Source organism: Falco biarmicus, chromosome 17, assembly GCF_023638135.1.
Source record: "Falco biarmicus isolate bFalBia1 chromosome 17, bFalBia1.pri, whole genome shotgun sequence".
In the NCBI taxonomy this organism is placed as follows: Eukaryota; Metazoa; Chordata; class Aves; order Falconiformes; family Falconidae; genus Falco; species Falco biarmicus.
In genome coordinates, this window is record NC_079304.1 from 5,948,920 (window position 1) to 5,962,577 (window position 13,658).

General features: G+C 47.2%; 1 protein-coding gene across 1 annotated transcript in view; it reads left to right on the top strand.

Annotated features, from left to right (window-relative positions):
* Positions 1 to 583: 583 nt before the first annotated feature.
* Positions 584 to 13,658, top strand: part of WNT3 (Wnt family member 3) — a 37,637-nt gene continuing 24,562 nt past the window's right edge. Inside the window, exon 1 of the mRNA XM_056362740.1 lies at positions 584 to 750. Within this exon, the coding sequence (XP_056218715.1) occupies positions 671 to 750 (80 nt within the window). The 5' untranslated portion in view covers positions 584 to 670. The remainder of the gene's footprint in view (positions 751 to 13,658) is intronic.

The following is a 13,658-nucleotide window of genomic DNA, read 5'->3' on the forward strand; positions in this document are numbered from 1 at the left end:
AAGGGTTAATGCTCACCTCCCTCTCCATCTAAAGAATAAGTTGTCTATCTCACCCCCACCGTGAGATTAAGCTCGGTCACAGTCACCCTTCATCCTTACCTTGCAAAGCCTTGCCGTGCCCAGCCAGAAGCAGGGTCCGTGCCTCCTGGGTTTCTAAGTGAAATTAACAACAAAAATTTAAAAAAAAAAAAAAAAAAAAATTAATAAAAAAAAAAAAATTGGAAGGGGAAAACCCCCACCCACAGACACCCAAAATCTCAGCGCCCCAGTGAAGTCCCTTGCAAAGAGGTTCGTCTCCGGAGGCGAGGAGCGAAGTTGCGGGCGGGGGTGATTGACAGCGCGCGCGGGGGCTCATCCCGCACCTGGGCCCTGATTGGCCGCCGCGGCCACCGCGGCCCCGCGCGCGCCTCGCCTGGGCTGTGCGGCCACGGGGGAGCGGGGCGAGGTGCGCTCCTGCCCGCCGCAAAGTCACCCGCACCGCACGGACTTGCCTTAACTCCTCTTTTTTTTTTTTTTTTTTTTCTCCCCCCTTTTTTTTTTTTCTTTTTTTTTCTTTTTTTTTCTTTTTTTTTTTTTTTTTTTTCTGGAAGGAGGGGGGATTCTTCATTTTCGCACTTGATGTTTTTCTGAAAACTTCGTTAGGATTTTCCCCTTGCACCAGCCTGGACTAATGGATTACCACCTGCTCGGACTAATTTTATCTTTCCTCTTCAATGGCACAAAGGTCTTAGCTGGTTACCCAATTTGGTGGTAAGATTTCTTCCCCCCTTCCCCTCTTTTGATGGTTGATTAATTAATTAATTAATTATTAGCTATGGGATCTGTGTGTACGTGTGCCCCTTCCTTTTCACCCTTTGCCCTGCTGAGCTGGCCATGACTGCGTGTTTGATTCTAAGCATAATTTCTTCAGATTTGATGGGTAATTAATGAAAAGTTTGGGGGGTATTTTTAAAGGGCAATGTCTAGGTTTCCCTTTCCGCAAATGGAGTCTTCCCCACCACTCTTAATTTCTCCATTTTCGTCACTGTAGCAATAGGCATTTGTTTTGGATGTAAAAGGATGCATTTTTATTTTCTTGTGCAATAGCAATTTTATCTGTCGCATGACTGTGTAGCAGGTATTTTTTTCTTTTCCATCAAACTGTGATCAGTCCTTTAAAAAATATTTAATTCTATTTTCTTTTTGGCTGCTGCAGTTTTTGGACTTCTTTCTCTTCTTTTGTTGTATTCTGTCATGTGAATTTAGTCCAGCAAATAAGCTAAGAACGCAAATGGCACCTGAGAAAATATTCATTAGTAAAATTCCTCAAAGATGGATTTTGTTCTTTTTAATTCTGGAAATGTCATTTATTTCCTTTCACCAACAATATAAATAATTTTTTAAAGAACTGGTTATATCTTATTGTGGCTGATAAGTAACCCAAGTTACTTATTTTAAAAATAAATACAGCAGTATAGAAATAAATGTATTAACAAAATGTAATTGGAAGCACTTTAGAACAAAAAATACAGAATAAAACATTTCAGGTCATCTGAACACAGCACACAGCGAGTTGCATAACATAATATTTCAGTTAATTTCCCTCTTTATCGTGTAGGATTTCTCATTGGAATATATCTCGTTAAGTTTCTGTATGTGCCAGGTAGGGGCTGTAAGCCTAATCATCCGTAGGGTAAAGAGGGAGATGTTGGAATTTGGTGCTACGGAGATTCTTGGGTTATTTTCACCTTTCCAGAGAAGTCTTTTTTTTTGATTATTGAATTAGATCCTTTCAGTGCCAACATGGAGATGGCAAGAAGTAGGTGGGAGTGAACTTGGAGGTGGACTGCCATGTCTGGGAATGTTTAGAAATCAGAAGGGAAAAGCCGAATTGTTTTTTTAAAATAATCCATTTATCACCGTGGACTTTGAGAATGAAAATGTGCAGTTCCAGTAGAGAAAGACTGAGCATACAATGAGAAGTCCATGCTCAGGAAGCATTTAAAAGCTACACAGGTTCATGAAATGGCTAAATCACAGCATGTTTTACTGAAGAATTAAATTATTTCCTCGCCCCGAGCACGGCTGCTCAACTTCAGGACCGAAGCCTGGGGCAGGGGAGCCTCCTGAAATATAGACAGCATCACTTTGATTCCTTATATCCCTTTTCTCCTTCAGCTGGGGAACGGTGTGTCTGAATGGGGTTGCGCGGTGGGTTGTAGAACAGGTCAAAATTACATGGCTGGATCTAAAGGCACGAATCTGCATGGGGCAGCGATACCTTGCTGTGCCATCAGCTCTCCCAGGGTCTTGCCAGCTCCTGACCTGCCTCACGCTTTGATATAAATTGGGATTTAACAGCAGAATCAAGGAGGGTTTTGACGTTCAGAGTGATGAACCAAGATGTTCTTGACAAAAAGGTCTGGTTTTTTTCCCCTGTGAGGCAAAAAAATGTCCCCGCGAGCAAAATGCCTCTCCCTGTTTTCAGGAGAAGACGCTGCAGACAGGTGTCTGCCCCATGTTCTTGCCTTCCCCAAAATCCCTACAAGTTCACCCGAAATGAACAATGCAGAGGACATGTAAGAAACACCAGGGGTATGGCAAGCAGCATCCATGGGAAAGGAGGCAGCTGAACAAGCCATATGCAGAATTTTATGCCATAGATTCACATCTTGCAGATTTGTCTGAGATTCTGGGAACACCAAAGTGCCCGAGAGCCTCTGCTGCACCGCAGGGATGGGAGGAGGTACCCCACGTAGGGTCGAGGGCTATCAAAAATGGCATCAGTTTTTTCAGGGTTCTTGAAGGCTGAGTGAGCAGAAGGGCAGAAAAATCTGGGCCAGGGCTCCCTGACTGCTCAGGCAGAGACAATGCTTCCCGCAGCACACAAAATTAAATGTCTCCTTCAGTCCCCACTGAGGGCTTTGAGTATCTGCTCTCTGGAGCTGAGGTCTCACGTACAGTGCGTAGCGTGATGTGATACAGACTCTTAAAGAAAAGGATGTTTTTCCAGTTGTCTTCCTGATCCTCTGACCTTTAGGCAGGCACAGGGCAGACTTTGGGGGAATGAGTCCCATTTGCAGGATCCAATGCACCCCAAAACAGAGGAAGGGAAGCAAAGATGGGCACAGCATCAGCCCAGTCCCCTGCACCCATCCAGGGCAGGCTGGACCAGAGATCATCAGTGGTTCCTCATCCTCAGGTAAACCCATCTCTCCTAGATACGAGACCTTCAGGAAGACTGGTCATCTTGCAGGACCCTGGGACTGCTGACAGAGCGCCCCATCCTGCTGGTGCAACTTTTCTGGGTATTTTTCCACTGAATAGGGAATATTTTGGCAGCAAAATCAGAACAGATCATTCCTGCTTTGGGACATAAATGGGAAAAACATTTATTCCTGTGGCAGAGAGGAAGCATCTAAATGTGCACAAGGAAAAGAACTGCAATAAGAACGGGGTCTCAGCACCTGGTAAATGGGTTTAGGGGTGACTGGAATAATCCAGCTACTCCACAGTGCAGTCAGACAATGCCGGCAAGCACTACATTGATGACAGTGCAGTGGAAGGGATAAAAGCAAAAAGATGAAGCTGCTGAGGGTTTGCACTGCATTATATTTTTTACTGAGGGGCCAGGGAAGGATGCTGCCATCTGGTTATAGTATCTAGAGAGAGCATAACTCAACAGCAGCCCTCCAGCTCACACACCATCGTGTTGGGGGGGTGGGGGGGGGCGGGGGGAGCGTCCTGCCCTGGGCCTCAGTGGTGAGACATTATGTGCGAGGCTGAAGCCATCGGCTCTTGGCACAGGGAGCAGCCTGGGCAGACACCACGCAAAGGGAAGGACCTTGTGGGGCAAATACAGACCTGCAGCATCCAGGCTCACAGGTGGCAGTGGAAAGGTGGAGCACTGGGCTGCAAAGCCAGGAGCGGGGTTTGCAGTCCAGCCTGGTTGATTTTTAGAAACTCCCTGATGTCACCCTGTCCCTGACCAACTAGTGTGCTCCCAGGCAATACCTGACCAAGGTCCAGGGGTAGCACGGACCATAGACATAAGCTTCAGTGAGCAGGGCTGGTATTTTGCCGTAGGTCCAACCCTTCTTCACGTGCTTCCATCCTGGTACAGCAGATGGGAAAAGGAACAAGTGAGGCACAGATGGGAAAAGGTCATCTAAATGCTGCCTGCCAGAGTGCCGACGCCAACATAAGCTTCCTCAGATAAGTGTCCAATACGTGCTGTCTGGGTTACTGCTGCTAAAAGAGAGGCGAGGAAGGATGAGATGGAGAGGTGGAGTGAGGCCATGAAGACCAAGACTGCTGCTCTTCCTGACCCTTCAGGAATGGCATGGGTGGAAGCAAAGTGGGCAACAGGGTCACAGCTACCATCCCAGCCCTGCAGGCAGCAGTCGTGGGTCACACCAATAGCCTTTTTAGGTGCCATCAGAAGGGATAGTGGTGACACCGACTAAAAAAAAAAAAAAATGACTGCAGGTGTAATCCCAAATACCCTAATGACAGCATACATAACAGAACACATCTGAATCATTGGGGTTTGGGGGCATCAAGGCATGAAAGACTGGTCAATGCAGCATTATAGATAGTGATGGATGGGCCCAGAGCTTTCTGGGGATGTCCTGAGAGAATTTAGATGAAAATCTAGCCCGAGGCCAGAGCTGTGGCAGTGCAGGCCTACAGAGATATTGTGACCCAGGAAACAACTAGAAACCATTCCCAATATACTGATACATGTGCAGAGGCTGAAGACGACAGTCAGAGAGACAACTCCACCTATGAACTGAGAAGAAACACCAAGCGCTGTCCTCTTCCATGAGCACCATTCACCAAGAAGTCTTGAAAAACTTTGGCGTGTCACTAGCCTGAAGGAAGAAGCCAGATTTGGAGTCATTGGTGTAAACAGAGTAAAATATCCAGCCCCGCTCCTCTCATCATTCCTCAAGACATAGCACTAATAGGTCCCTGCCCATAACTGTGACTCCTGTAAAGTGCGTCTTACCAGTCAGCATTCATTGGCCTCTAAGCCAAGGGCTTGGCAACTAGAAGAATGGCTTTTGTCTGTCAAAAGTTATTAAATTTTATTTCTATCCCTCAGAAATGTTTTCAGGGGAAGCTGGAGGTTTGGCAGCTGGCTGAGGATCCCAGTGGCCTTGGGCCCCCAGGGAAAGGGAGACAAACTTAAAAACATGTTCTTACTGCTCCCACAGTAGCTTCCTCATTAGAAAAAAAGACTGTATGTGAAAAACATTTACATTTAGATGCAGTCTGAAGTGACATGTGACTCGTCTCCTTTAGCTTTCAGTGTCTCCCCTTGCTGAAACAAGTGGGAGACTTCATTCTCTTGACAGTCTTGGTTTTTTTCATTCTCTGAAGGTTCAAAATATTTATATCCCACAGCCCATGTTTTGTTATAGGCTTAAAGCTTTCTTCAAAAAGAATAAAATTGCAGAGCAGCATCACACCATGGGAGTGGATTTCCTGATGCAAATCCAGCTGCTGTAGCACCACAAAGGAAGAAAAAGACCCCACATATAATTTTCCTACAGCTTAAAATGCAGCTGGTTCTAGGGCAAATGACTAAGATAATGATGGAGTTTGTCAGGAACGGAGCTGACTGCACTTACCGTGCAAGCCCGGAGGTGCTGCTCCAACTCCTGCTCTGGCACATGAAGCCAAGGCGCCCCACCAGCAGCCTGCGCTGGCACATGAACCTCTGAACTGGAAGAGCTGACGCCCAAACCAGAGGTCACCTTCTGCTGAGGCGGCTGGAGGGGTGCGAACACCTCAGGGTGCAAACAGGGTCGTGCCACCGGCTGCTGCCCCTAGATCCGCCACGCGGCAGGTGAGGCTCCTTGGGGACCACAGCGAGGCCAGAGGTAACGCCAAGAGGTGCTGGGGTGACACGTGCCCGCTCGTGAAAACAGCTGTCAACTGAATGGCCGCAAGCATCTTGTGGTTTTAAAGGTTTTCTTCAGCGTTCTCTGCAGCCAGGCATGGCCAGTGGGAATCCACGTCGCCACCCGGCCAAACAGGATGGTTGGTCCTTGCCATGCAAGCAGGAGCTTTTCAGGCTGGAATTCAGCTTTATCAGCTGTCCCATAGAGCAAACAGCCATGGGCAGCCCTGACCATTGCCAGAGGGGAGCTTCGAGGACGAGCAGCCTTGTGGACCTCAGCATACCCCAGGCTTGGCGGTGTGCTGGCATGGCCAGGCAGCTTCTCGCGAGGGGTTTTCTTTCTCCCCTACACGGCAGAGCACAGCACAGCCCTGAGGGCAGCAACAGCTTCAAAATGCTACTAGAACAACAACAACACAGAGCAATAAGAAATGTACGCATTTCCCTAAATATCAGGGAGCCTCATTCCCCCAAAAACTAACAACTCGCGTCTCCCGGGATGTCCCAGCCCCAGGGATCCACTCTGTCCTCCAGGGCCAGCAGCAGCCTGGGGCCAGGTGCACGCAGGGAGGAGGGCTTCAACTCACACAAAGACTTAAAAGTGTTTCTGTCCTTAAGCCAGAAATCTGTTACCATTCCCGTAACCAAATTCAGAAGTAAATGTAAGTGGTCACAAAGAGCTTTTAAGAGACAGTTTAATTGCAAACCGATTGCTTTTCATTTGAGTCCTTCATTAAAAGCAGCAGTCGGCAAAGTGAAGCACCTGCCTAAGGGACCCCATGCAAGAGCACTGGAAATTTAGGGGGTGCTTCTGGCCACCCGGTAGTCTTAGCTGAGGGCTGGTGGTGGGGTGTTGGGGATGCAGGAGGCCACCAGCCAGTGAATCCACATGCCAGCTGTTCTGCACGCTGACTTGCTTCCCTAGCTATACGTCACCACTCACCTCCGTGTGGTCAGGTGGAAACTTCACAGCCCACCCACAGAGCTGTGGGTTTGCAGGCAGGAACCGATGGCTGCAGTTAGCAGCAGGAATATGAACTCACAGTTGTCCTCGTCTCCGACAAAATGAGCCGGGTGCTGGGCTACACTGGGAGGACTGGGGGCAGCAGATCAAGGGGGGCTGTCATCCTCTGCTTGGCATTTGCAGCACCTGTAATACCGTGTTGGGAAGTGCCCCCGGCAGCTCAAGAAGGAGCTAGACAAGCTAGATGGTGGCCAGTGGGTGCTTCCAAGGTGGCGGCAAAGATGTGGGGCACAGCTCACCAGGAAGGGTCTGGCCATGAGGCGGTGGAGGGCGGTTCAGTAGCAGCCTATGTCTTCTTGAAGGGCTCTTACAAATATGGTAGAGCCAGTCTCTTCACTGCAGTGCCAAGCTATATAACCAAGGGCAATTGTCACAGGCTGGGACTTCAAAGGTTCATGCTTGCATGAGGAGACCCACCTTGCTCCAGGGTGGTGTGGCTCCGAGCCAGGTGCTCAAGGAGGTGAGGAGGTGCTGTCCTGGGACATTTGCAGGACTCAACTGCCTGAAGCCCTGGCCACCCTGGGCCGGTGCCGGGGAGTATCCTACTCCGAGCAGGTGCTTGGCCTAGAGACCTCCCAGGATCCTCTCAGCCATCGCTTCACTGGCTGTGACACACAGCTGAGGCCAACAGTGGTGCTGCAAAAGAGGCAAGGTGTTAGACCTTTTTTAGGTCCTGGATTACTCAGTTCCCAGCATATGCCTAACATGGGGCGGGGACCTTCATTAGGACCCTGAGCACAACTGAGCACCCCTTATCCATGGGACAGCCCAAGGCTTACAATGACAACACACGGCCCAGCACACACGTGCCAAGGAGAGACCTGATGGTCACTCAGGTCACCCCTGCTATATGCTACATCTTCTGTGCCCGGGTATGACTCACTGCTGTGCCGACTAGGTCATGACAGGTCTTTAGCTAGTGCTTTCTCACCGCCTCTGTCTTGGCTGTGCTGCTCTCCAGCTCCTGTAGCACCGTCACTGCTCAACTGGGTGTGCAAGCCAAGGAGAGATGCAAGGATGCCTTCAGCCCTTCCTCCCTCTCTGCAGGCACAGCGCAGACCTGGGCAGTCCAAGCCTCCAGAGGGCACGACTCCAAGGTCACTAAATCACTTCTGACTTTTAAACTTTCATAATTTAACTGATGCTCTGAAGGCACTTTATTTCCACTGCTGTCCTGGAGGCCAAATCAACACTGCCCACATACTCACCAGGGCTGGTAACCAGGAGGTAGAACATTATCTTCCACCTGACAATGGTGATAGGGTCTCAGTGATGCTCCTCAGGCCCTTCCACTGCCAAGTCAAACAGTTCAGCCTGCACTATTGGCTGGATTTTGTAAGGAAAGGCAGGAAAACGTAGCCAGTTTTAAAGAACAAGCTTTAAATATGAAATAATAAAGATTGAAGAATTGTGCTGGGTATTGAAAAGATGCAGATATAACGCACAGCACTCTCGGTTATCTCTGTCACAGATTCAACTGAAAAATGTCTTCATCTGATGTATGCTACAGACCTCTGTTTCTAAGGCTTACCAGCAGATGGGCCAGCCATCTAGAAATACACCTTGTCTCCTGCTGAGACGTGGAAGCTTTTGGTCAATCTGCCAACAGGAATTGCAATAATATCCCTCTTGCCTTACAAGAGCCAAGCTGCTTTAATCAATGTGTGCTTAACATACAAAAATCATTAGCCAGGGTAACGATGGTATTTGTTTAGATGTGTCTTGCTGCTAACACTCTCTTAGCATGGCAGATCCGATTTGCATGACTTGTGTTGAGCTGCAGTACCACCTATGGCAAGTTGGCTCAAATTGAGCCTGTTTTAAAGTTTTTGCCAGGCCTGAGTGACACAACCTAGGCACGTCTAGTAGGAGTCTTTACAGTTGCTAGTTACTGTCTTCCCACCGATTAGCGTTTGACTCATTTTAATCTGTGATGGCATGTCAAATACAGAACATTTTTGAGCATTAAGACAGAATTCTGGATTCAGAGTCCAGCCATTCAGCAATGTGAACATACCTGAAGTCCCTGATGAAAGTCAAGGCCTTTGTCCATCCAAGAAATACTTCCAAGTAACTATTACCATTTTTTCAACATTACAAAAACGAAAGACTTTTTGAAGATGAATTCATGTATCTTATTTGTGTCCTTATGGATATGATCACCTCCCAGGAAATATGGACAAACAGGGAAATAAAAATCCAGTAGGGTGGCATTCCTAATCTGCTTCTTCAGCTCCCAAAACCACCCAGTGGATCTACCAGTGATTTTCCTAAAGGTTCTGAAATGAGAAGGATTTGTTAGCAATTTGGCTGTATAATTTACATATCACATATATAGACAGTTATAGCTCATGTTCTTTAAATTACTCAAAGTTTAATTTTAGCCTGCTCTTGGCAGGTGCAATCTTACAAAATGAACCTCAGATTAAGTCAGCAAAAGTATGTACAAATGCAAGTGGTTTAATATTGCCTACAAACTTGAGTAATATTACAGTGATGCTGGATGTAATTAAGAGCTTCTGATATCAGGTGTATTATTTAAGACTGTTTAGTTGAAGTTTCCAGGATGAAGGTCATATCTGAATGGGGTTATTGGCCGAGAACCATTGTGTCACGATTGACACTTAGTGCCTTTTTAACACTATCTGGGCATTGGCTGTGGGTGATTTACAGCTCTTCCTGTGATAGGATAGGAAAAGCAAGCTTAGGACTAGGCATTCCTTGAGAGTCCCCACTTCAAGTCCAGGAGCCCTCCTTTTCCTACCATATACACTGACCAGGAGTGTAGCCAGGACTCCTTAAACATTCCAAAATAACCCCAAAACAGAAGATATTTGCAAACCACTGGACAAGACAGCGGTGCTTTACAAAGATCTCTCTTCTCCTTTGTCTAACACGTTACCCCAGCTAGGGGGTGCCTGTTTCCACATCTTACATCCAGCGTGTTTAGCTGACAGACAGACCAGTGTTGACGCAGGGTGCTCAAGAAAACTTCTACTGTCACCTAAGAGAGAAACTGCGAGTCATCCTTGGCTGGAAGGGCTTCTACTGCAGAGGCTTGAAAAAAAGGAATATTTACCCTGTAACAACAAAAATGTTGACCACCAGGACTGTTGGCGTAGTTGCTTTGCCATCTCTGAAAACACAGAAGAGCTACACTTTGATAAGCAAATTTGCTACGATAAATGAGCCAAACTTTCTAATTCCTTTTCTAAAGATAGGTTTTCTGATTTGGTAACTTGCTAATTTGTCTTTTTCACAATTCTCTGAACCTGTCTGGTTTTAATTAATCTTACACATCTAATCAAGTCTAACTGGCAACTTTCCCAGTATTTGCACCTTTCATTTCTGAATGAGAAACACTCTCCCTGAGCCCCTCTAGTATTGCATTGGCTCAGGCACCAGACGTGCTCCTCTACCTTTTCAACAAACAGACTCCCCAAGTTTAAAACAGAAGGGGTTAGCATTAGGTGATAAAATCTTGACTTTTTTATTCTGATCCCATTTCTGTGTCTCATAACGATCCAGTTTCCCTGCAGCAACTTTCTAGAAATTGTGACAAATTATAATTAAGAAATTTGCAGTGATGCTTGAGAACTGTCACAGGGGCTTTTCACAGCTCCAGCAGAGCCCTGAGAAGTGCCTTCAACTCCTTACTGCTCTCCTCTCGCTGGTGATACTCACCGTGCAGGTAGCCTTGTGTTCATGGGTCACCTTACTGACACCAGCATGTTGGCAGCATGACTTTTACTTGCACAGGTCTAAAAATGAGACGAGTGTTGCAGCACTATCAAAACTAGGTGGCCGCAACAAGGATTTTACCATCCCACACCAGGTTAACTTCAAGAAGTAGCTCCCACACCTTGTCCCCGCACAGCCACCAATCCCCCACAAGGTTTTAAAAGTCCATCTACTGTCTGCGCTGTTTCTCCATCCTCTTCAGGCCAGTCCATCCTGCTTCTTACCTCTGCTGCATCCTGATTCTTCCTTCTCCAGGCTCCTCTTCCAGCCAGCCTCTCCTCATCCAGGCCCCCCTGCTTCCCCAAGGGCCTCCCCTACATCTGAGGCACTCTCTGTCCTCCCTCTACTTCTTCCAAGTCTCTCTTCACCCAGAGCTCCTCTTCCATACCCCTCAGAGCTGTTTAACTGCTTAGCAGGGACCAGCCACAGCTGCACGTTATCCATATCAGCCAGCCCACCGCCCCTGAAGCCAGCCCACAGCTGTACATTATCAATGTTAATTAACCTGCCTCCATTCCTCTAGAATTCCTCTACAGATGAGTGTCTATTTTGCTCCTTGGATTATGGTGGCAGACCAGGCCAACGGTCTCAGCTGACACGTCTGCAGTCCATCAGATGACTCCCATCATCTGCGTGTACAATACAGCTGGGTCCAGGCTTATCCGCAAACCAAAAAATGACTTAATTTTCTTGTAGGAGTTACTGTTTCAGCCTCCAGCCCACATTTCAGCCAATAGCACAGGAACCCCATGCCTCAGCTGTGCAATGCTCTCATTGCTGATCTATTTTTCACCTGATTTCCTAATATGTTCTTCCCATGACTGCGATATTTTCAATACTTATGGGTGCTTTTTGGTTTTTTGTTGTTGTTTCATTGTTGCAAAAGCTATTCAGTTGTCTTTTTTAATTCTGATTATTGTGTCATGTGTCCTTTGGCCTTATTATCTCTGGTAAAAACCAAATCATCTTTAATAAGTTTTTAATTAAATTAATCTGATTTCTGTTTGACAGGTAGTTTATGCAGTACACTGAGTTATGGTTATGTGTATATTTTCACTTTTCATTTCACTTTGATCATTTTTTCCTGTAAATCTCCTAAAAATAAGACCTCCTTTGTGGCTTTTGTGGGACATGGCCTGTTGCTTCTGTTGGGTTAAGTGAGAAAGCTGAAAGAGTCTGGGAGCTGATACAAGCCCTTACAAAAAGGGGACCTTTGCCTCAAACTAAGGCAACAGCAGTGCAATGTTCAGCTTCATCGTTTTGGAGACTTAAGTTCTACCAAAAGCCCCGTCTGCTGGGGCCATGTCTGCAGGCTGCCCAGTCTTACCATAGGCAGTGGTCTCACGCCCTGGGGGCAACCCTTAACCCTTATCCTAAAAGATAAATGACAGGTCTGTTTGCAATCTGACCGTCACATTTCCCAAAACTGTTCTGTAAAATGAGGAAAGCACACAAACAAGGCAACAGCCACAAGGACCAGAAGGGTTGAATGCCTTCAGTTGAGGGGACAATATTTAGATTTGCAGCTTAGAGAACAATGACACAATACAGACCTTACAGATCATGAATGATGACAAGAGTGTGCGTAGGAAAAGACATTTATTTCTCGGGATTTAAGAACCTGTGTTGGGTTAGCCCAGGCTGGCAGCTAAGCACCACACAGCTGCTCACTCCCTGCCAGCAGGATGGGGAGACATGGGTTGAGGTAAAGACAATTTAATAGATAAAGCAAAACCTGCACGGACAAGCAAAGCAAAAAAAGGAATTAATTCAATACTTCCCCATCAGCAGGCAGATTTTAGCCACCTCCAGGAAAGCAGGGCTCCATCTCACATCATGGTTACTTGGAAAGACAAATGCCGTAACTCCAAACATCATCTTCCTCCTTCTTCCCCCGGCTTTTTGGTTAGTCAGTAGTTTATCACACAGTGGGGGCTCTTCAGCATGAGGCACCTCACCTGGTGATGCTCCAAAACTTCTGCCTTCTTGTCAGTCCATGATCACTTCCACGATTCCTGGGTCATCAGGGTTTCCCATTTAAGCCTGTGATCAGTGTGATCCACTTACTCCATGCAGTGTCAGTGCATGGTGTGCAGAGGAAACGTCCAGCCCAGCATGGGCAGATGAGGTTCCAGGAGGAGCTGTGCTTCAGTACCAGCTGCTTCTGAAGTGGCTCAAACGCCTACATATGCTGCTAATACCTCTTTTTTTGTTTGGAGGGTGTAAAGCATGTTTCTCACATCTTGTCCTGCCTGGACTGGCCCAAGAGCTACTGCATGAGCCGTCTCCTGTTTGATTTGTCCAGAGGTTTGTTGCTGCTCCACAGTGACATGATTGGCCCTTGGGTTTAAAATTGAGAGAAGCGTGTCATTAGATTGTGGAACTTGTTTCCAGAAAGCACTGTGGAGGCTACCTACACCATGGGGTGAGAAGTGGCTTGGAGAAAATCACTGAGAATCACCCCGCTGGTAGCCCTTCGGCATGACAATCCAGCGCTAAACTTCAGCTTGGGAAACCCACATCCCATCACTGCTGGAACCTGCGTACCCTGGGCAAAGCCATGTTCTACCCTTGCCTCGTTTCTCATGATGTTTCCCTACATTGCTGAGATTGTTTGTGAAGGAGGCAGAACACTGGCTACCTTGACCTTTGGAGCAGACCTAGAGTCAGCCAGTTCAGTTTTTTCTGCAATATTCATGGCAGTTTGTGTCTCACATCGTTCTGGAGCCCAGCACCCCTCCACTCAGGGCTGCTTTGCTCTCCATGGAAGGAGGATAGCAGAGATGTAATTTTTCACCACAATAAACCAACAGGACTAATTCCAAATCCAGTTTCCAGAAGGTTCAATGCAGCTTCTCCATACTGTATTTGACATAAAGCACTTCAAGATCCAGTTCATCCAGCTGAGACAGAACTATAGCCTCAGTTCTATATGCCTTAGCCTCAGCTATAGTGGCCAGGATGGGCAGGGGTGGCACCCGCCATCCCCTCCTGGGCCAGGGCACG